The 23,970-nt window shown below is 40.4% G+C and overlaps 1 protein-coding gene across 1 annotated transcript in view; it reads left to right on the top strand.

The window, feature by feature from the left end:
* Window positions 1–23,970, top strand: part of slc1a7b (solute carrier family 1 member 7b) — a 68,923-nt gene that overhangs the window by 41,880 nt on the left and 3,073 nt on the right. Inside the window, exons 2-8 of the mRNA XM_012850243.3 lie at window positions 6,642–6,721; window positions 15,677–15,892; window positions 17,724–17,766; window positions 19,398–19,629; window positions 19,741–19,840; window positions 20,794–21,027; window positions 21,304–21,498. Coding sequence (XP_012705697.3) covers window positions 6,642–6,721; window positions 15,677–15,892; window positions 17,724–17,766; window positions 19,398–19,629; window positions 19,741–19,840; window positions 20,794–21,027; window positions 21,304–21,498 — 1,100 coding nt within the window. The remainder of the gene's footprint in view (window positions 1–6,641; window positions 6,722–15,676; window positions 15,893–17,723; window positions 17,767–19,397; window positions 19,630–19,740; window positions 19,841–20,793; window positions 21,028–21,303; window positions 21,499–23,970) is intronic.

The following is a 23,970-nucleotide window of genomic DNA, read 5'->3' as shown; positions in this document are numbered from 1 at the left end:
CTGAATGTCTCATGTTGCGGCCAGAGTGGAATTCCTTTGTTAAACTCTTCCACTGTTCAGAATCCAATCCGAGATCAATTATTTATCATGGCATAACAACTGCCTCCTCATGCCATGCATGGCAGGCACCTATTGTTCTTCACCTTTAAACAGGTTTCATTATTTATTTTTCTTCCGTCACGTTAATAAAGAGTTACCATGGTGACCTAATTAGCATAAAAACACACCAAAAAGTCCCATAGAAATTAATGGAGAAAATGGCGGAATTTTCCAGCAGTTAGAGTGACGCACTGTAACTTTTTGAAAGATTTCAAAACTCCGAACTACTTCAGCCTACTCGCTCAATTTTCACTCTACGTAGACAAATTATACACCAAAACGTAGGTATTTTTTGTCAGGATTCAGAAAATGTAATCCTCATTGCTGTAGCATTTATAGTTTTTTTCGGAAATCACCCCAGAGCGGCAAAAAATTCCCATCGCTCTCCATTCATTTTCTATGGAGGTGTCGTGAAAAATCACATCGGAAAATTCCAAACAACACATGTTTTCGAATCGTCGCTACTCCTAAACCACTTGATGTACAGGCATGAGACTTTCACTCATTCATGTTCAGACCCGTCTGGCACTCACAAAAAAAGGAATTTTGTACATAACTATTACGGTTTTGCCACAGGAACAATTTTTTCGGGATTAGTGAATGTGCAAAATCCTAAAAAAGCTTTAGACCTGCATCCTTCTGTCATGTTTTTGAGATGCTTAACCCGCATGCAGATAAGAACGGGTGACCAGAGCACGGTTTTAAGATGTTTATTAAGAAGGCAAACCTCTTACTCTATGGCAATGTAGTCATTAACTGAGGTGAAAGGGATGTTGAGTTTGTCGGCGGATAGGAGTGGGGGTTGATAACCTAGGGATACTTCAAAAGGCGAACGACCAGTGGAGGCAGAGACATGAGAATTTAAAGCATACTCGACCCAGGGCAAAAACTTATTCCATTTGGTGGGGGATGAGGAAGTGAGGCAGCGAAGACTGGTTTCCAGTTGTTGGTTCATTCGTTTGGTCTGTCCATTGGTTTGTGGATGATAGCCAGAAGTGAAGGTGTAACGGGTGCCGAGAGCAGAGCAAAAATGGCGCCAAACCTGAGAGATAAACCGGGGACCCCGGTCAGAGAGTATGTCAGCAGGTACACCATGGAGCTTGTAGACGTGTTTAATCAGGAGCTGGGCAGTCTGCAGGGCATTGGGTAACTTTCTGATGGGGATGAGATGGCAGGCTTTAGAAAAACGATCCACCACTGTCAGAATCGTTGACATGCCTTGGGAAACGGGTAGACCAGTGACAAAGTCCACAGCAATGTGGGACCAAGGACTTTTAGGGATAGGAAGGGGGTTGAGCAAACCGGAGGGTGGCTTGTTAGAAGACTTGTCACAAGCACAAACGGGGCAGACCAATACATACTCTCTAACATCCTTAGTCCATGATGGCCACCAAAAATGCAGAGAAACCTGGGACTGTGTTCTGAAAATACCTGGATGAGCGGAGAACCTGGAGTCGTGACACCATTGCAGTACATCAGGATGAACACTCTGGGGAACGTACTTGAGGCCCTCTGGACCAGTACCAGGATCAGGGTCCAGCCGTAATGCCTGGTTAATCCTGTCCTCGAGATCCCACTGTAAAGCCCCTACAGAACATGAGGGGGGCAAAATAAGCTTGGGCTCTCCTTCTTGTTCCTGGGGGGTGAATTGACGAGAATGGGCATCGGGCTTGACATTTCCGGATCCGGGTCTGTAGGTTATGGAGAGGTTGAATCTAGAGAAGAATAATGACCAGCGAGCTTGACGAGGGTTGAGGCGGCGAGCTGACTGAGGGTATGAAAGGTTCTTGTGATCAGTCCAAATGATGATAGGTTGCTCGGATCCCTCAAGCCAATGCCGCCACTCCTCTAAAGCTAACTTAATGGCTAGTAATTCACGATCACCTACGTCATAGTTATGTTCGGCTGGGGAAAGGCGTCGCGAAAAAAAAGCACACAGATGGAGTTTGTTGTCAGATTCGGACGGTTGTGACAAGACTGCACCTACCCCAGTGTCAGAGGCATCTATCTCTAAGATAAACTGTTTCTGAGGGTCAGGGTGTGTAAGGATAGGCGCCTGAGTGAACTGAGACCTAAGTTGGTTGAAGGAGGCTTCGGCCTCTGATCCCCAGACAAAGGGAACCTTCGTAGAGGTGAGAGCGTGCAACGGGGAGGCTATCTGGCTGTAGTTCCTAATGAACCTTTGGTAAAAATTGGTGAAACCAAGGAAATGCTGCAACTGTTTTCTAGATTCAGGAACTGGCCATTCTTCTACAGCTTTAATCTTTTCCGGGTCAGACCTAACTGACCTCCTTCTAAAACTAAACCAAGAAAGGAGATCGAAGGTTGGTGAAAATCACACTTTTCAGCCTTGACAAAGAGTTGATTCTCTAGTAGCCGTTGCAAGACTAGGCGGACATGTTGTTTATGTTGTTCAAGATTACTGGAGTAGATCAAAATATCATCTAGATAAACGAAAACAAAGACGTTCAAAAAATCCCTAAGGACATCATTAACTAAGGCCTGAAAAACTGCCGGGGCGTTGCACAAACCAAAAGGCATAACACAATATTCAAAATGTCCCTACGATGTCTTGAAGGCTGTCTTCCACTCATCCCCTTGCCTGATCCGAACTAGATGATAAGCGTTGCGTAAATCGAGTTTGGTAAAAACTGTTGCGTTTTGAACTGGTTCGAGAGCCGAAGAAAGGAGAGGCAATGGATATTTATTTTTCACGGTTATCTGGTTTAACCCACGATAATCGATGCAAGGCCGGAGAGAACCGTCCTTCTTACCCACGAGGCCGGCCCCTAACGGGGAGGAGGATGGACGAATCATTCCCGCAGACAATGACTCACTGATGTAACTCTCGAGTGCTTGACGTTCAGACCTCCAGATGCTATAGAGGCGACTCGTCGGCAGAGGTGCTCCAGGTAACAAGTCAATGGCTCAATCATAAGGGCGATGAGGCGGAAGTGAACTAGCCTGACTCTTACTAAACACCAGCTTAAGATCATGATACTCCTGGGGAACCTGAGAAAGATTGATAAGATCATCTTGTGGAGGAGTAGAAGGGAGGGAACGAGAAACCGGACGTGCTGATTGTAAACACAGAGAATGACAAGCAAGGGACCATGATTCGAGCCGAGACTCCGTCCAATTAATCTGGGGATTGTGGACAGTTAACCAAGCAAACCCGAGTACCACCGGCAAGTGTCTAACAGGGAATACAAAAAACGATAGCTGCTCTCTGTGGTTACCAGAAACTACTACTTCAAGGGGGCTCGTGCGATGAGTAATCCGGGTTAATTTTTGACCGTCCAAAGACGACACCTGTAGAGGAGCTCTGAGCTGGGCAACCAGGGACTGATCAATTAGGTTAAATTCGGATCCTGAATCAATAAGAGCGGAGACGTCAATACTGTCCTGATTAAACCCTAGAGAAATGGGTAAACAGAACTGAGAACCAACCAGCTCCTAAACACGTTTGTGGGGAGCAGTTCTGACTCTGTCCGCCGTCTTCCCCATCACAGACGACGGACTCGCTCTTTTGGCCGAGTGGGACACTCTTTAACAAAATGTCCCTCACCACCGGAATATAAACATAGATTGCCAAAGTAACGCTGTTGGTGATCCTCGCTGGTGAGGTGAACCCTTCCCAACTGCATGGGTTCAGGGGGAGAAGGTGGTGTCTCAGCCTGTCGTGGTGGCCCCTTAAAAGCCAAAAAAGATCCTGTAGATCTCACGGTCCTGTCTGACCGCACCCGGTTACAGCTTCGAATTTGGGTATCTAAACGAACGACCAAGGCCACCATTTCTTCAAAAGTCTTTGGTTCCTCCACCCATGCTAATTCATCCCTTAAGGGCTCATCAAGGGTGGAAAAGAAAACAGCCTTTAACGGCTTATCTGTCCAATCTGCGGCCGCGGCCAAAGTACGAAAATCAATAGCAAAATCAGAGACACGGCAACCCCGTTGTCTTAAGGATGGGCTGTAATTGCTCCTGCTGTGCAGCAAGCTGTCGCCCGAACGTATCTGCTGGGCTTTGATGGCCAGAGCCTTCTTCTGTCATGTTTTTGAATGCTTAGCCCACATGCAGATAAGAACGGGTGACCAGAGCACAGTTTTAAGATGTTTATTAAGAAGAAGGCAGTAAATGAAGCAAGAATATAATCGCCTGGACGAGGCCTGAATGTCAGAGCGGGGTTGACTGTAAGAGAAGGGGAGAGAATGAATTGAAGGCAAGAACCAGCAATGTGCCAAATCATAAGCTGCTTACAATGTAGCAGGAGAGACCTAACTGGGGAAGAGTAGCGCCTCGGGAACCCTGTGTGCCTACTCTAGATGGTGGGGTGGTGACTGGAGGGCGGCAGATGGAGCTGGTAAGGAACCCGAAGCAAACCTCGACTGACGGGAGCGAAAGACGGATTAACCAGAGTTCAGGAATCCTGAAGAGGCCTGTGGAATCCGGGAGGGGGGAACATCGAGCCCGTCTTGGTAACGCCAAAGGAGTACGAGGGGGAATGCCAGAGCAAAATCTGAGCTGATGATTCCACAGGTTCAAAAATATCTTCGGAGCTTCGAGACGGGTGAGTGCATCCATGCACACAAAAACTGTGACAAAAACAGGAGAACCAAAGTTAGTCCAAAGCAAAGATGAAGACTTACGAGCAGGAACTAAGGCTCGGACAGGGCAACATCGTACCACGACTGGTTAAGGCTCTGGCATCTTCCGTCTGTCCGTGCTCCGCTTAAGAAGCCAGAGGAAGCTGCCTCTGACAAGCTGCAGGTGTGGGGCACGCCCCCTTCCACCACTTGTGGAAGTAATCAAAGCAGGCACACAAACAGAACCCTGACACCTTCCACATGATCCACTTTTTTACATCATTGCCATGCTTACACCGACTTTTTACAAACAAAAAATAAGCACAGTGGTCTTTCAAAGCCTGCTGATACTCACGGTGAAAGACTTACTTAAAATATTTATTAAAAAATTTCCAGAACGGGAGGGCTATAGCTGTGAGTGAGTTTCCACCACAATGGAACTCTGCTAGCCAGAGGCTCCTGGGAGGTCAGGGACATGCACCTTTGGCTTAGCATGGCACCTTTGACGCTCACTGCGGGGGCTGTGATGAATGTAGGAATATGATCTTTGCAAGGGTAAATGGTTAGGACAGTATGCACCACAAGACAGGCACCTTTCTAAATTTCTTCAAAAATGTTCTAGTCATAATAATATTATACCTAACCTCTCAGTCTTTTAGAACTAACCTCACCTGTGTGGTAAGTTGTAGCAGTTTACTGTTGAAAATTCATTATTCTAAAAGATAACTTACACTGTTTTATATTTTATTTGGTGTGGTCTCCTCTAATTATTTGCAGTTGTTGTTGCAGTCGGCTAATTCAGTGAAGATGAATGTTAACCCTTTTGAATAGGGTGACCAGACGTCCCCGATTTCCAGGGACAGTCACCAATTTCATGGGACAGTCCCCGTTTTGGATGACCTGTTCCCAGCAAACGTTGTCCCCAGAAATGTCCCCAATTTCAGTGTATCATGGTGGATTAAAAAACTTTAGTGCAAAAGAGGTATTTACCCGGTCTTGCTGTTGATCCGATGTAGTAGAAGAGCTGAACGAAATGCCCTTCCACGCCCCGTCGGCGTTGCAGATCAGGCAAAACAAACCAACTCCCAGACAGAGATTCTGCAGAGTCATCACTTTGTTTAGACAGTAACATGCTTGACTGTGATTTTAAAGTTTGGTTTTAGCTCCACACATGATATTTAATTGTTTGCCTTTGTCACTTGTCAACAGAAAAACATTTTTTATAATGTCCTTATTACCTTAATTTGGACTTGAAATAAAACCAAAAATCAAACTACTTGTAAGTTAGGAACTTATTTTTTTCCTGACAAGTTTTAAGTGTAAATGCTGGAGATAGGCATCAGCACCCCTCGTGACCCCATGAGGGATAAGCATGCATAGATGATGGATGGATGGATGGATGGATGGATGGATGGATGGATGGATGGATGGATGGATGGATGGATGGAGTTTTAAGTGTAACTACTTTAATATTTGCCAGCGCTTTTCATATCAACAAAGAGAGATAAAGAAAAACATGGAGACAGACTGAGACAAGACAGAAAGAAAATCTAGAGTCATCTTACCTCATTTATGTTATAACTGTTTTTAAAAAAGGATAATAACTTAACTGAAATGTAAAACATGGACTCTCTCTGCAGTGATTAATTACAGAAACCAACTAATCACTTTTTTCCACAGTAGGGTCAAATAAATGGCCTATCATGACTGCGCCATGTACTGGTACCATATCCAAACTGTGTGAAAAACATAATCTTCAGCCTTTTTTTAGTTCATTGGTCTGATTGCTACTCATGTGGAAGATTTTTAGACTCTTGATAAAGTATTCCTCCACATTCTAGCGTTGCTCTTGTTCATGACCTTTATCTTAAATAACATGAAATTGCTTAGCATTTCCTGCCTCAATGCATTTTCTCAATTTACCTCTCCCCACTATCTCTTGTTCTTTGTTGTTTGCAGGAGGTGAAGTACTTTCAGTTTCCTGGTGAGCTGCTCATGAGAATGCTGAAGATGCTTATTTTACCACTCGTCGTTTCCAGGTACCTACAGTTCATTACAGCCATGTCAGTTCTGTTCACTATTGTACAAGAGGGACTAATAATGACCTGGAAAACCCTTTGCACTTTTCACATCTTGTCACACTGCAGTCACAAACTTCATTGTATTTTCTTGGGATATTTATGTGATACATCAAAACAACTTAGCACACAATTATTAATTCAGTTTTTTGCTAGAAAGATCTGAAAAGTGTGGCATGAATGTATATTTAGTGCCCCCTAACAACTTGTTGAGCCAGCTTTCAATACAATTGACATGATGCCAACTGTATGATTGCGCTGCCCATGTGGAAGCGTACCCCAGGCCAAGCTAACCCCAGACAACAAAGATGTTGTAATGGCTATGAATAGTGAAGCTCACAGTGTTAACAAAGACATTTTTAACTTATCTAGCAAGGATGGAGGTCTCGAGACCCTTTTTTTCCCAGTCTCGGTCTTGGTCTCGGCCTTGTATTGCTGGATCTTGAAAAATTAGGTCAAGGGCAGTTCAAGACCCTGTAACTTTTTCAAATGCTATCTCCCTGTGATCTCTGCCACAAATGCACATCCTGAGAAAAAAAGCAAAAAAGTAAACAAACTGAATGTCCCCTCAGAATCATAGTGACCCTAACCCATCCACCAGACTGTGCCCACATAAAGTGAAAATCACCCGCAAAACGAACGATTAACGCTGTGTTAGTTAGACTTATTTACTATGCAGCATGTATTGATTGCAGGGCAGTCAACTAGATCCTGTCCCTGCATGTTGAAAAAGGTCCCAAATAAAATCAGTAGGATAGTGGCTATCATGTTATTTTTATCAATTTTAACAACACATAACTGCTCAGAAAACTGCATAGCTAATTAATACTGCATGCGATTGTGAACCAGGCATGTTTTAGGGTGTTTAAACACCTATAGTTGATTAACTTTGATTTGAATCAGAGTTTGTTAACTTGTAACTTTTTCTGTTGATTTTTGGTTTCTTTTCCCACACAGAAAACCCCAAGAGAACTAAAACATGTCACTACACACACACACAAGAATGTTAAGTTTGTTTATTGACAGATCTGTGTCAGGCTTGCTGGGCCCCGTTTCAGAACGAACGGCCGATCTACCCTGAATAAAAAGCAGCTACTCTGAGTAGTTATACCTCATGCTGTCATACTCAGCATTTTTGTTTTTAGAACAGGTGATATTAATCAGGTAAAAGAAGACTACAATAAATAAGCACAGGCTATAACAAAATAAACCCACTAATAACTGAATTGAAGACAGCCAGGAACCTCCTCCAAATGGTCTTGGTATGGCTGTTTTTGTTCCGCACCCTAGTGCAGTTTCTGTGTGTTTGCACCAAAAGGGGGGGGGGGTGAACCAGACTTTGTTTCAAACAGACTAAACATGTCAGGTGTTAAAACACCCTTGGATGTTTCCCTGTTGACATACACCTGAATCTAATGAATGAGTCATTTGGAGGCTTCTGCAGAAATTGATGAAATGTTGAGGAAGTACAGCAAACATTTGGATCAGATGTTCCTGAAGCAGGGACACGTTAGAAACATGCAGGACAGTGGGGCCTGAGGAAGAAGAAAAGTCCATATGTGACTGAGCAAAATATGAATATTTATTTAGTAACAGTTTAACATGAACGCATGTGAAGCACATCATCTTTTTATTTGTGAAAGTATGTTTAAGGTTCATATTACTAGAACCACAATTTTAAAAGAACAGCACCCAGATTTGGGCTAAATAAATTAGTTACTGTTTAATAACAATTGTATTTGGGTCTCAATACAAACACATCAGGAACGGGCACCAGGATTAATAATGACAGAACAATAATAATATGAACCGAGAGCAGAGCAAGGCCATGGTACTTTTGCTTCTTTAGCAGAGCACAACAGTCTGCTTTCTTTCTTGTAATGAAAAATGGAACTGGAGCTTGCAGTTTATAATTCATTCCCGATGATTGAAATGTAATTCATGCCTCAGTGCAAAAAGACTTCATTACAGCTTTGACTCCAAGGAAATCTAATCTTTGCATTCAGTAATGAAAGATGAGATGCGCACAGTTGTTTTTTAATACAACTAACAATGCTTACAAGTGTCCTTTTTTCAAGTCTGTACCTACCAGCAACATCAAAGCCTTTAATAGGTTTTAAAATACATAACTAAAAATATTAAAAAACGTGTTCAAAAGATACTTTTCTTTTGAAATGAGTGGATACAATTATCCCTAACCTTATTATGCAGATGCAAATTTGTACATAAAAAGATGGACAGGAAATTGTACAAATAGCTTTAGTCTCTTCAGTCATGGAAGACACTTTTCACAAAGTCTTTTGAGTTATATGTTTAACCAGCCCAGGTTGGAGTAATTTGCCTTTTATTGTGGGGCAACTTCCTAGCTTCCCTCATGTCTATGCGCCCCTGGCCAAGGCACTTAACTCAGAATTCCTCAAGTTGAAGTAGTTGAGTGGTCACTGTGTCTGAAAGAGTGTTCAGTCCGTTTACCATTTGAATCTCATTCTTCTGTAATCTTTAGGTTTCTGATAACATGGTAATTTGTCATATATATATATATATATATATATATATATATATATATATATATATATATATATATATATATATATATATATGTATATGTGTGTGTGTGTGTGTGTGTGTGTGTGTATGTATATATATATATATATATATATATATATATATATATATATATATATATATATATATATATATATGTGTGTGTGTGTTTGTGTGTGTGTGTATATATATATATATATATATATGCACATATACATGTGAATGAATGAAAATGAATGAAAAAAACACTCCTTATGGTCATATGGCAGATACCTAAACAGCAGTGTTTTTTCGTTACCATAATATGTCTGTTGAGGTGATATTCAGGACAAATATGTCCACTATCTCAGTCATAAAAGTAAACTATTCAAGCTTTACCACTCAACAGTCCGGATCTAATATGGCCACAGCGCATGTGCACTGTACTGTTCTAAATTTAGCAATTTGACATCATTGGTAAAAGCCCTATAGAAACCATTCAGATAATCAGCCAGTCATTTGGTACCAACAGAGGTGGAGGATAGTCTCCTGTAGTTAGTAAAGGCACAATTCTACTGGCCTGGCCATTTTCGCCCGCCCTACTCGGCTCCTCCCCGCACAGATTACTTTCTCCCACTATAGTGATTCGACCGGTCTAGAAAAGACCTGGAAGAGGGACATGCCTCCTGGGCGTCACTTTAGCCCCCATCCCCTCCATCCCCCTGTCCTCTCTTTTTAGCTGCAGTGATATTATTTTTATTGCTTTGATTGCGCGCTTACTAACAGGCATCAGGCTTCTCTGTCTGCAGAAGGAGGGTGAGGCTTGACTCCTTTTGAGCTCCTTTCAGTGGCCACCGCTGTGAAAGCACCTTGCTGCTCCCCATGGGTGCTTTATACAGAAAGACGGGCTGGCAGCAGGGTAAGGCAGACAGTCGCTTCCTTGTACCACTAGAGGTGGATGGATAGACACTTCAGAGACAAAACTTAACAGCTTTCAGAGTGAAATGAGAGAAATCCTCGATAAATCTTATACAGCTCCTCTGGGTGTAGAAAGCTGAAGTGTCTTTTTTACCCTTCAGGCATGGTGCATGAGTTGAAAATAAACAAATTGTATATCGGTTTGACCCACTCTGTTCATAGTGGTCCTTATGAAAAGTGGATGTGCAGTGTGGGCCATTACAAACCATTGGAACTGGGGCTTAAGTATCCACAGGCTTACAGCAAAGCAGGGTCGCTGGCTGATTTTCCTAGCTTTTCAGCATAACACCTCTTTGTTGCTTTGATCTCTTTAGTCAGCATGCTCCTGGAGTGGTTGTACAGGACTCTCATCTCACTTCTGAAGACCACCTGTTTGGCACGACAAAGCTGCCCTATTTTCACTGTGAACCAGGATTTTTGATTGTTGTTGTGTGGGGAAGGCTTTAGTCTGCACACACATCCTCACATAAACTGATGTAGGATGCCACATTGTCAGGTAGTTCATGCAGGTCAGTGACTGCAGCATCAAAAACACTACAGTCAGTAGAGTCAAAGCAGGCCCGTAACTCATTCTTTGAGTCATTGGTCCATCTATTCACATTCTTAACAACAACTCTATGTTTAATAAACTGTAACTATTTTTAACTTGGCCTGTAGCAAGCTGTTAGCTTCTAATGCTAGTGAATATCCAAGAGTTTGTTTAAACTAACTTTTTAGTCGTATTTCGGTGTAATGAGTGGACAAGAAAGCACGAACGTTGACATTCCATCAGTGTTTAAAACCCTCATCGAAAGGACATTTTTCATAACCTTAAAAGACAACCCAAACACATTAGCATCAGGGTCAAAAGAGCACTAGTGGTTGGTTTGGCCTGTTAGTCAGCAGTCCACTTGCACCTTAAGAATAAAGGACACACTTTAGACCACAATGATGTCCAGATTTTTGACAGCGAGAACAGATGGTTTGAAAGAGGGGTGAAAGAATCTTGAAACCATCTTGGTCAAAAGAGAAAAACCATCACTAAACAGAGGGATGATTTCACTTCCAACTCCCAAGTGTTTACACCTCGGTCCTCCAACTCGTTCCAAAAAGATTACATCACCAGTCTCGTCATGATTCCGGTTGACCAAGTCATCCACTCACACCAAGCAATATCTTCTACCAAACCCATGATAGTGACAGGTGAGTCATTGATTTACATCTGACTTAGAATGTGCCTAGGAGGATGAGCCTCCATGTCCTTAAAAACAGCAGGACACCAACTGCTGGATGCTTAAGTACAAGCCACCAGAATTGACAAAGATTCCTGGATAGGTGTCGAAAAGTTTTCAGAAAGAACTGAATGAAACTCCGGTTGCCTCCGATTTAAGCCTATTTGCTGTTGTGATGACCCAGATAACTGAGAATTTGCACAGGCATTTTCAACGACACCCGACAGAAAGGTAAACTGTCCCTTTGTTGTCAGAGGAAGAAAATTAAGCTGTTAGAAAGGCCAAGACAGTGTGAAAATCTACTGAAAGAAGATCAGTGTTCATGAAAGATTCCCCCAAAACATTTAAGGTTATGTTTGTGTGGAAGAATTAGTTAAAATCAGACCTGAGCAAAGTATTAGACTATTTTCTTCATGCAAGAGCTATCTTGATGTTTTTACCAAAGGTTTTTCTATTGGGAGTTCTTTTTAAATCAATAAACCTGTTTAATAATTCATAAACACAGTGTACATTTAAACACAATATATGGGCTTACTTATTTTGATTTCTTTGTATATATTGATTACTTGGTTTGTCGGCAACACCCTGTATGCATTTCAAGTCTGTAGTAACCATCCATCCACCCATCCATCCATTTTCTGACCCGTTAATCCCTCATGGGGTTGCGGGGGTTGCTGATGCCTATCTCCAGCGTTAACTGGGCGAGAGGCGGGGTACATCCTGGACAGGTCGCCAGTCTGTCGCAGGGCCTGTAGTAACCATTAGAAATAAATTTGTTTACAACATTTTGATATGTTCAGTTCTTTTTGTCCTTGCCTCTTAAATGGAGCTGAATGAATAACACCCGATGAAAAGTTTTGGGAGGTGTTATGGAAATATATAATCACTTATATGATAATAGTGTATTTTACAGTAGTACAGATATCAACTTTAACCCAGTAACCTAAAGATGAGAATGTGTGCAGAACAAAAGGTGGATTCAGACTTCAGCAAGCGTGTACCAGCCACAGGATGGAACGGGAGATTTATGACAGCCTTGTGAGCAGATAACGCTTTTAAAGTTCTTTTCTCAAGGTTTTGATGTTATTTCAGTTAACTCCCAGGAACCGAGCTAAGGTAATAGATTACATCTAACGGTCAAGGGTCAGGAAACAGATGTTTTCAACGGACCCAGTGTCTGCATTTAGACTGGGAGGCAGTTCAGGAGGGTTGGTCCGGCCCCTTTCTAGAGCCGCCCGTGAGTTAAAAGCGTGATACAAACGTATGAAGCGCTGAGACACACTTATGACACGGGCAGAGAAGGTTAAGGTATCCGCGGCTGTGATAAAACTTGTAAGTGTCTCCCACTTTGGAATTCCAAATTGTAATAAATATATGTTAAACTGTTTTTGCCTCTGAATTCACTGTCTCTTCCCTTTTTGCCAAATATTCGAACCGGAATGAATGAGACGGTCCGTAGGTACATGAACAGGCCTAGATGTCTCAGCAGAGGCATCCTGATCAGATGGCCGAACAACTGCAACAGACTCCTTTGAGTGCAAATAAGCTGATGCTCTGTCGGCTCCCTGCTAGAGCACAGCTGACCAACAGAGAAAACTAATTTCAGCTCCTTTTTATCAGTATCATTGCAAGGGAATTCTAATAGACAGGTATCTGTCCTTGCCACAAAGTTGAAATATAAAGAGTCTAATGAAGCAATGCAAAGATGACAAGTAAACAAACAACTTTAACTCTGCAGGTATTTCAAAAACCTTTCCAATCAGCCAGAAGTCATTTATTCCCCAACCCAACAAGCAAGAAGTTAATTTCAAAAACTCATCAGCATGTGGTGTACATTTTTAATGATGTCCTAATCAACAGGGTCAGCTTGCCCTTAAAATTGCAGCTTGAGTAAGGACTGTCTTAACTGAAAATGTCAGTCAATGTTGTTTACATAAATCAAAAACATAATCTTGGGATGTGTAGCTGAAAAAGCCTTTGCTGTCTGAACCAATCATTAGAACAAGATTATATTTAGCTGTGGAGCAAATTGTTGTATTTATTTCGTTTTATTTTTTATTTGTGACTCATCTGGCCTTTGTTTACAGGGATTAGTAGGAAAATGGGCTGAAAAAGAATGTCCCAGCATTTAGGACCAATAGCTTGCATATATGGAGCCCCCTTTCCATCGCTACACAAACTCAGTCCAGCCCAGTTCAGCAGTTATACATATCCGTCAAAGCAGTTTAACATATCTGTTTAAAAACTGTTTAAGGGTAAAATGTGGCTTCTCACAGTTGCAGTATGCAACAAATCAGTTAAATTATTTTAGAATGGAGTCAGTATAAAAAATATGGGATGTCACTAATACCTGTTTATTTGTAACTGATGAACTACACAGTAATACTTTATCATGAGCCCTTGAATAATCAGTGTAGTCTTTGTATATGTTTTACAGTTAACGTTAAGAGATTAATGCTGATGTTGATGTGCAAATACTTAGTTAATCTGTAACATTGGATCTACAGTGTTCCCTGTGACCATTCCCTAAACAATGGAGTCAGATATATCTGCAGAGAGTAAGAAATAAAGAAAAAGCTTGAGTCTCATGCTTAGCAATTAACATTTAGCAACCCTGATCTATTACATTGATTGATTCTCAAACCAGCTCATACAGAGGTGTCCATAAACCTAAGAAGCATGTTAAAGAAGCTATACCTGAATTTATTTTTGTCTGGTTAAGAAAAAGGCTTTTTAAGCAATGTATTAAAAGACGTTGAGTTAATGAGTTAAAAGACTAATTTTATAATAACAAGTGACTAATTGATTGTGGGATTGAGTGAGTCCAGGATTTTTTAGTAGGAATAAGCAACGAATTGGGGACAATATGGGACAACTTTCTCTGCCAATGGCACAACAAGGTGTAGAGCCGTTAGCAAGCACCAGCTCCTCCAGCACATGCACAAAATGGTAAGGTATGTAAGCAGAACAGCATGGCATGCAAAAGTTGACCATTCACATAGGAAAGTATCATTTATCAAGACGTAGCTATTAAAGTCAAACAAAATGACGAAAAGTCCCTCGACAACACCTTGTTTCTTCAAGAGGCACATGTTTAGTCTCATGCATTTCAACTGGGAGGAGACCAGAAGGGAGAGAAGAAGGGTTTCTAATGGGGAAAAACTGTTGGGGGTGGGGCTTAAAATTCAAACTAAATTGTTCTCCTCATAGTTTGAGTGGAGAATCATGGACAGTTCGTTTAAGTTAGTTTGCTGCACCCAGTCTGTCATCTTTTCAGGCCACAGACCCTTCACCCACGTTGTCTGCTGGCAGTGGTCAGAGGGCGCAGTGGCACCGACATGGAAGCCTCGCTGCTGTTAGTCTGTCTCGGGGCAGCTGTGTCTACAGTGTAGCTTATCACCGTCAGGGTGTGAATGTGTACGTGAATGTAGTGTAAAGCGTTTTGAAGTTGTAGGACTTGATAAAGTGCTATACGGTTACAGACCATTTACCATTTCTCCCATGAACATTCACAACACTGGTGTCATTTCAATTTGTCGCCAGAGGGGGCAGACATCTGCAAAAATCCTGGAACATATGCTTTCCTCCTTTAATAAATATTAAAAATATTCAGACTATAATTTGTAATAGAAAATGAACAACCACTAAGTAGTCAAATTACCCTAATTAAAAGCAATCCCACTTTCTGAATTTATTTATTTTCATATGTAGGTCACTCCTCCGATAGAAAAATTTCTAAAAGTACATTACAAAATTGAAAGCCTCAAAGATGAATAAATAATGCAAATTCAGCAATAAAACACAATGCAATGAATAAAATGACATTTATGTATGGGAAAATTGATAAAAAGATAAAATCAAGGTATTTTTAAAAAAAATAAATTATTCAATAAAACGTGCTCTAACTCCAAATGAAAGGTAAAACTCTGAAAAACGCTACGTGTGAAGAAATTTACTTGACTGTAATACTAGCCTGAAGTTTACAAAAACATAATTTACTAGAAATCAAATACCAAAAATTGAGCTATGGATGTCTTGGGAAGACTTGGGAAGTTAACACACTGTCAAATGCAACTTTTACGTTATGTAACATAAAGACAACCTATTTAAAAGGATTAGAATGTATTTTCAAATAAATAATGAGCTTTGTTGAAATAAACCAGCAAAATAAAGCCTTTCCCAACTTTCTTCTTCTCTCTTCCAGTTTGATGTCTGGGCTGGCAGCTCTCGATGCCAAGTGTTCAAGTCGGCTTGGGCTGATCACGGTGTCATATTATTTGTGGACAACGTTTGTGGCTGTGATTGTGGGGATCATGATGGTGTCCATTATCCACCCGGGTGGTGCCGCCCAGAAAGAGGACTCTGAGGACAGCAGCAAGCATATCATGAGTTCTGCTGATGCTCTGCTGGATCTAATCCGGTAAGATCCCAACAGTCTTGGTTGACATCATGGCTCAGATAAGAGCAGAGATATGTGTGCCTGGTATGCAGGAAACCTTTGCAAAAATTCAAGTGTGGCAGCATCAGAATTCAGAACTTGATTTATTCCATTATGCTGACACAATGATGGGCCCTCTAGGTGATGTCTGGTTAATTCACATCAGAAGGATGAATAAAAGCAGGGAACAAATACTACTTGGCAGAAGTGTAGTAAATCAGGATTCTCACCAAAAATCATCAACTACAAGCAGAATGCAGATTAGTTTAGTGAGTTTTAAAGCCATACCGAGGGAAAATACAGCCTTGAGCTCCTATTTGACAGGAAGAAACCTACAGAAAGAGGATTTAAGGGGATAAAAAATTAGGATACTGATTGAATTGGTCACACATGTACTGATTGAGATGGTACGTTCAATCCATTGCAATTAATAATTGGGGCAACTGGGGCTCTGATGGAAGAGTAGTTATCTTGCATTCAGAAAGTTGTGGGCTTGATTCAGTTTTCTTCCCCTGCCAAATATGAATAACCCTTGGACAACTCACTTATCCCCAAGTTGCATACCAATCTGCCATTAGGATCACCTGCAGAATATTTCCAGGATTAAAGTAGTAAAGACCCAGCAGGTTCTTAAAAAATCCTCCATGCATTTATTTTTAGTCGAATTGATTACTGCAATGGTCTTTTTATAGGTCTGCCTAAAAAGTCAATTAGACAGATGAACCTGATCCAGAACGCTGCTGCCCACATCCTCACTAAAACTAAAAAAGTAGAGCAAATCACCCCAGTTCTAAAGTCCTTTATACTGGCTTCTTGTATCTCTGAGACTAGACTTTAAAATACTTCTGTTAGTTTATAAATCACTGAATGGCTTAGCACCTAAATACATTACAGATTTGTTGTCAGTGTATCAACCCGCCAAACCACTCAGGTGTTCTGATTCAAGTATGCTCTGCATTCCTAGAACCAGAACCAAACACAGAGAAGCATAATTTAGTTCCTATGCTCCACTTATCTGGAACAAACTTCCAGAAGACAGCAAAAGTTCTGAAAGCCCTTTTTCCTTTAAATCAAGATTAAAAACGCCATTTTTTAGGATTGCCTTTGACTGTACTTTGCTTAACCAAGGACAACTCATCTTAGTTTAGTCTGAGACATCTAAACGGTGGTCAGAGGGCCAGGTGGCGCCAGTGCATGGCAGCCTTGCCTCTGTCAGTCTGCCCCAGGGCAGCTGTGGCTACTAACATAGCTCACCACTGTCAGGGTGTGAATGTGTGTGTGAATAGGTGAATGACTGAACTGTAGTGTAAAGTGCTTTGGACGTCGTCAAGACTAGTTAAAGCGTTATACAAGTACAAGCCATTTACCATTTACCATTTACATCAAAAATATTTGTGAAACATTGGAATGAGGTGTCAGTCATGTTTAACTAGAGCACCTTTCTCTGACGTAACAATAGCTGGGGCTTCTAATCTCTCAGTTGCACAACTTCAGCTGCAGCATTCAAAAAAACACCAGAGGAAAAGTTTAATTAAGAGTGATTTGGGTTGCTTGACACAAGCTGAATATAATCTACACAGTGGAGGGTTGTTTTATTACCTCGGGGAGACAAGGTAATGGGCCTTTTGTAAATGAGGTCATTTTAATCAAGGATTTCTGGGAGATTAATTATGGTTGCTTGGAACAAGTTCACAGTTGTCATTTCAGTGTTGTTCTAATTTGTCCAAATCACTGAAAGACTGTTCTCTTTAAAAGCTGATTAATGTGTCTTGTTGAAGTTTCATGTGTTTCAATGTTCTTTCTTTCTTTGCAGAAATATGTTCCCATCAAATCTGGTCCAGGCCACTTTTCAACAGGTAAGATACAATACAGAGCACTTTTAAGATGATTTGATTAGATTAGATTAGATTAGATTAGATTCAACTTTATTGTCATTACACAGGTACAGGTACAGGTACAAGGCAACAAAATGCAGTTTGAGGTCTAACCAGAAGTGCAATAGCAACAAGTGCAGGATAAACAATGGTTCCATAAGTACAGGACATGGATATGCACGGAATAAATATAGAGATGAATACTATTATAAACAGAATTTTACTGATAGATTTGTCCTATGTGTATAATATGTAGATAACTAGTATTGTGAACTACATTTACAGCTGGATATGTACCGAATATAATATACAGGTGGATATTACTATGAATAGAGTTTTACAGATATGTACAATAGCATAATATACAGATAATTGTTATTATAACAAAGTTTACATGTACTATGAATATATGTACAGATGGCTATTACTGTTACTGTATAAAGGTACAGTACAAATGAAGAAGAAGAAGTACAAATGTTCTTCTTTCAATTGTACACTCTTAGGCTGGTGCCTCTCTCACTATATTCAATAGCATCCCCTTAATGGCTTAATTAGTTTTCAGTTTTATAAAACAAATATCTGTCTATTTGCTGGGAAGCAAATTATGAATTTAGAAGAGATTATTCATTTAAGTGTAGTATATACCATATAATTGCTTTTAAGGTTAATAGCATGCAAATTGGGTTTGACTGGGCTCTGCCTGCTAGATGGCTAACCTGGCCAGTCAGATAGATAATGTGTAGCATTCTACATTTTGCACATTATCAATCTGGTCCTGCTCTCAAATCCATTTGGGAAAAAGATGGATATGCAGCAGAATTCTCAGAGCAGATTGGACGAAGCAACACCTAGTGTCCGCATACCAAAAGTTGGTTTTAGCCAATCACAATCACGGTATCAATGAGAAACCACAAGTTACCCTGGTCCCGGCACTTTTTGCCATTCTTCTTTCAAAGAAATCATGGATTCTGATAAAACAGATGTAATGGCAGCATCTACATGTGTGTCCTCCTGCGCTGTCATGTTCATGTTTGTTCAGCTGTGGGCTCAGCAGCTCTTTCGTCAATGCAGTACATACTTCCTTAAACCATAATACTGTAACGGGACTGGCCTGAACTGTTTGGGTCGGTCACACATGGTTGAAGTGGGAGCAGTACAAGATGAATTCTCATGTGTTTGTGAATGCAGAAATACAGTGAAAATTCAGCTTGCAGGCAAGGTTACTAGATGGCACCAAAGTGCTTCCAAAATGATCCTCTGTATTTGCTGAAAATGGATTAACTGGCATCAGGGGCACAATCTTGCACACCTTGGCTGCATTATGACCCTGGTTTAAAGCAGATTTGCTGAAATGTTTAACTGGTTCTCAAACTAAAGTTCTGCTAACAAGTACATCTGTTGAAATGCAATGATTTTAATAACAATATTCAGTACAAAAATCTGCCTTCCAGATAACTACCCATTTCAGGAGATTTCCTGGAAATATAACGCCCGACAATTCATTTTTATATGTGTGCTGGTTTAGAAAGTTCAAGAACTGAGAGAGATTTAACTTGAATTTTTACATGATATATCCAACCTTGTAAAACCATCTCTGTCTCTTTTGACAACAGTATCAAACAAGAAGTCAGCTCATTGTGAAGCCAAAGCCAACAGTGGGTCAGGCCCAATCAGAGTCAACCACAAGGCGGCCACTCATCTATGGCATCCAGGATGATAACGGCAGTGACATCCAGAACTTTGCTCTTGACCTGACTCCGCCTCCGGATGTGCTGGTACGCATTCGTGAAGGAACAAGTGATGGAATGAATGTCCTCGGTATTGTTATTTTTTCGGCCACCATGGGTAAGTATTCAAATGGTTTCTGGTTTTCCGTCAAATTCTGCAGAATGATGTGCTTTGAAGTTTAAAATTTCCATCCATAGGTCTGAACACTGCGTTATGTTTTTTTGACAGGTATTATGTTAGGTAGAATGGGTCCCAATGGAAGCGCCTTGGTAAACTTCTGCCAAAGTCTCAATGAAGCAGTTCTTAGAATTGTTGCCATTGTCATATGGTGAGGACTTCTTTAAAGATACCTTTTATTTGAAGATTCTTTTAGAATGTCATTTACAAGATTTCAAGAATACATGTTCTTTGCAGCCTCTAAAGTTTTACGTCACAGTGCAGACAGAGATTGAACCATATGGATGTGGTTAATTACATTTTAAAATGTTCTCAAAAAAGAGTTTAAATTTTCATAGATTTTAGTGAATAAAGCATAGATGACTCAAGGATGAATCATATTGTAATCTGAACCTGTATAGTAAAGACTGAAGTAAATTGATCAATGAAGTAGGTCTCAGTCAGCATTGCGCAAAGCACAGTAAGATAATAAAGTGTTCATAAAAAAGTTAGTCTTGTAAGGCAGAAGTGGTTTACTATTTTAGCAGTGTGTTGGTGTCTTCAGAGGAGGTTTGGCCACATCCCCAGGCTATAAAGCCAGTCATGCTCTCTAGTGTTACAGTACAGCTGGTTTTTATGGTGTTTCACCATCCAACTAGCCACAAGCAGCATGGTGATACAGAAATTAATTCTAGGTCTTCAAACAGAGAGAAACAAATATATTTGAGACTTAGCCATTCGTCACGTGTAGATTATCAAATTAACATGTGTACCTAGTAAAGTTTCATTTGAGATGAATGTGACAGCAGATTCTAAGAAACCATCTGCTGACATACAGAGCTTGGTGATGGTGCAGGAGAACATCTGGGTATATAAAAAGTAACATGAAGTGAAAAACGTCCAGTACTGAGAGTTTGAGTGTAATGATTGCCTTCTAAACTAGCAGATCAAGCTACTTTTCTAAACAGACTACGTAAGTTGTGGAGACATAAAAAAGTCTTTATCCTGTAAAAAAGGGACATAAATATTGACTTATATCTACTACTGCTACTGCTTTGTTGTTTTTGGTTGTATTCATAAATAAACTGGCTGACTTTAATGTGTAATTGCTCTTCGTCCTGTCAGGTACTTTCCATTTGGCATAGTTTTCCTTGTGGCTGGTAAAATCCTGGAGATGAGTGATCCCTCTGCAATGGGGAAGAAGCTGGGTTTTTATGCCATCACCGTGGTGTTTGGTTTGGTGTTGCATGGCTTGTTCATCCTGCCTGCCATGTACTTCTTCATCACCAAAAAGAGCCCTATTGTTTACATCCGAGGAATCCTGCAAGCCTTGCTTATAGCCCTGGCAACGTCCTCCAGGTAAAGAAAAAACACTACAGTTAAAAAGAAAGTTTATCTTTATAAGAATTCTGTTATACGCTTTAACATTAAACAATTCAAGTTGCGTCAGTCTTCAACCCTTTCCGTTACCAAAGTGTTTCTCTTACTTGCTAAATACGTTCTAAAGGAACATATATCTGGTCATCATTTAAAATTAAAATTTAATTTTTTTAATAAACCATGAACTGGTTTGAACTGACTTGAACTGACTATCTGATACTATGACCTCTCAGTCTTGTTTTCTGTCTTCTTCAGCTCTGCCACTTTGCCTATAACCTTCAAGTGCCTCTTAGAGAACAATCACATTGACCGGCGCATCATACGTTTTGTGCTCCCAGTGGGTGCCACAATTAATATGGACGGTACTGCCCTCTATGAAGCTGTGGCAGCCATCTTCATTGCACAAGTTAATCATTATGAGTTGGACTTTGGCCAAATCATCACTATCAGGTCAGTGATGTCATGTTGCATCATTTATGAGCACATTATTTATAAGCATAATTTTAAAGCACATTTACATGATATTAGTAGGATTTTAATACAGTTGCATTTACCAAAATGAAAATCTTTCATTGAAAAGGGAAATTCCTTATGTGCATTTGAAATGTGTGAAGTTTCATAGCCTTTATAGATTAAAAGATAATTAATTTGTAGGTGAACTAAACAAAAAATTAAACAAATTTGTCCAACCTTCAGCTTTGAAAAGGGCATAAACAGTGGAAGCCAGATGTAGTATTAGCATATTCTGTTTAAAAAGACTCTTTTTCAGACTGCTCAAAACACTGACTTTTCATTTGTTATTCAGTAATTCAGTAATTCAGTAAGTAGACGACACATTTGTGCCCAAGCTTTAACTTCTTGGTTGAATGCTTGAGAAGTTATCTTAATCTTTCCAGACAGCATTCTTTACAAATGAAGCCATCTATTTTCTAAAGTGCATAGGTCTCTTTTTCAGCAAAACATTCACATAGTATAAAGGTTTATGAAAGTCCCCCTATTTAAAAACGGGGACCGGAGGGTGTGTTCCAATTGAGCACAATCAGAAATTCTAATGTGATTACTGTTTAATTTCCTCATTATTTCAGAAGCTTTGATTCTAATCAGTAGAAGCCATTTTTATCTGGTTTTAATTATAGCTTAAATATTGAATCATATCTAAACTGTGATTTAATTGGAAGTTCACTGTGATTATTTCCTTAGTGTTTGTATTAATGGTCCTACTATCTGGTTGAAAATAAGTCATAGTTGCAGTAAATTGGACTCATGGGCTTTTTGAGTGAATATTATTCAATTCAAATTTATTTATATAGAGCCAATTCATGATACATGTTATCTCAAGGTACTTTCCAAAATCAAATTCAATCAGATTATACAGATTAGGTCATATTATACAGATTGGTCAAAACAATTCCTATCTAAGGGAACCCTTAGATAGGAAGTCTTGTCAAGTCTTGACAAGCAGCATTCAGTCCTCCTGAAAGAGCGTAGAGCCACAGCGGACAGTTGTCTGCATTGTCCATGGCTTTGCAGCAATCCCTCATACTGAGCAAGCCTGAAGCAACAGTGGGGAGGAAAACTCCCATTTAACGGGAAGGAAAAACCTCCAGCTCAGTCCAGGCTCAGTGTGAACGGTCATCTGCCTCGACCGACTGAGGGTTAGAGAAGACAGAGTAGAGACACAACAAGAGAGACAAACAAGCACAGAAGCACACATTGATCCAGTAATCTTTTTATATGTATATATATATAGTGTCCTGTCTGGTAACGTGGCAATAAGAATTGTCTTAATGCCAGAAAGAGCCCAACAGATTTTACTCTCACAAGTGGAGCTTTATAGATTTTGCCATAGTGCTCTGCTTGATCTATATATGTAAATAGTTTTATTATGATTTATGTAGGGAATAATTCATGTTATGTGGACACTACATTGAAAAAGTAGAACAGGAGACAAAATGAGAAGAAAAAAAGGAGAAAATATGAAAGAAAGAGGAGACAGAAGAGAGAGATTGACAAAACCTGAAATCCAGGAATCTTTTCTATGTTATATGGTAATAGGGGATGAGCTGTCTTCCCTGGATGATGTCACAGCTAACAGAACTCCAGACCAGGTGTACCTACTATGAAGGAAAAAAATTAGAACAAAAAGGTAAATGATGAAATAACAACAAGCTATGCAAATTGGAGAACAGTAGGAGAACTCAGCAGAGTGGGAGAAATAGACCCTGATGTCCTCTAGCAGCCTAAGCTTATAGCAGCATATCTACAGAGAAAGCTCAGCGTAAAATAAGCAACTCTAACTAAAAGCTTTGTCAAAAAGGAACGTTTTAAGCCTAGTCTTAAAAGTAGACAGGGTGTCTGCCTCACGGACCAAAACTGGGAGTTGGTTCCACAGGAGAGGAGTCTGATAACTAAAGGATCTGCCTCCCATTCTACTTTTAGAGACTCTAGGAACCACCAGCAGACCTGCAGTCTGAGAGCGAAGTGCTCTGTTAGGAACATACGGGGTAATCAGAGCTCTGATATATGATGGAGCTTGATTATTAAGGGCTTTATTGAACCCAATTATTCGACAGACACTGAGTGACGTTTTAAGATTTTTAAAGGAAGGTGTAGCCGGTGAGGGAAACTTCTGGAACTGGTACCGGAACCTCTGAAAATCCCACAGTGGGATGAATGATGTGAAATAACAAAGCCACTAATCCTGGGTGTGGCACAGAACCCAATAAAAGATCCCAGAAGTGATATGCAGAATATTCTGCTAGTTCCCTAGCAGAAACTAGTTCCCTTGTACAGCTAGATGCAGGGACGGAAATCCAGAGACAGTCCAGGGTCATACACAGGTAGTCAGAGGCAGGCAGAGGCATCGGTAGGAGAATCCAACAGGCGTGTCCACAGTTCAGTCCTGGGTCCAGATCTCAAGAG

The sequence above is a fragment of the Fundulus heteroclitus genome, chromosome 9 (assembly GCF_011125445.2).
Source record: "Fundulus heteroclitus isolate FHET01 chromosome 9, MU-UCD_Fhet_4.1, whole genome shotgun sequence".
NCBI classification, from domain to species: Eukaryota; Metazoa; Chordata; class Actinopteri; order Cyprinodontiformes; family Fundulidae; genus Fundulus; species Fundulus heteroclitus.
This window is presented reverse-complemented; position numbering and strand designations above follow the sequence as displayed.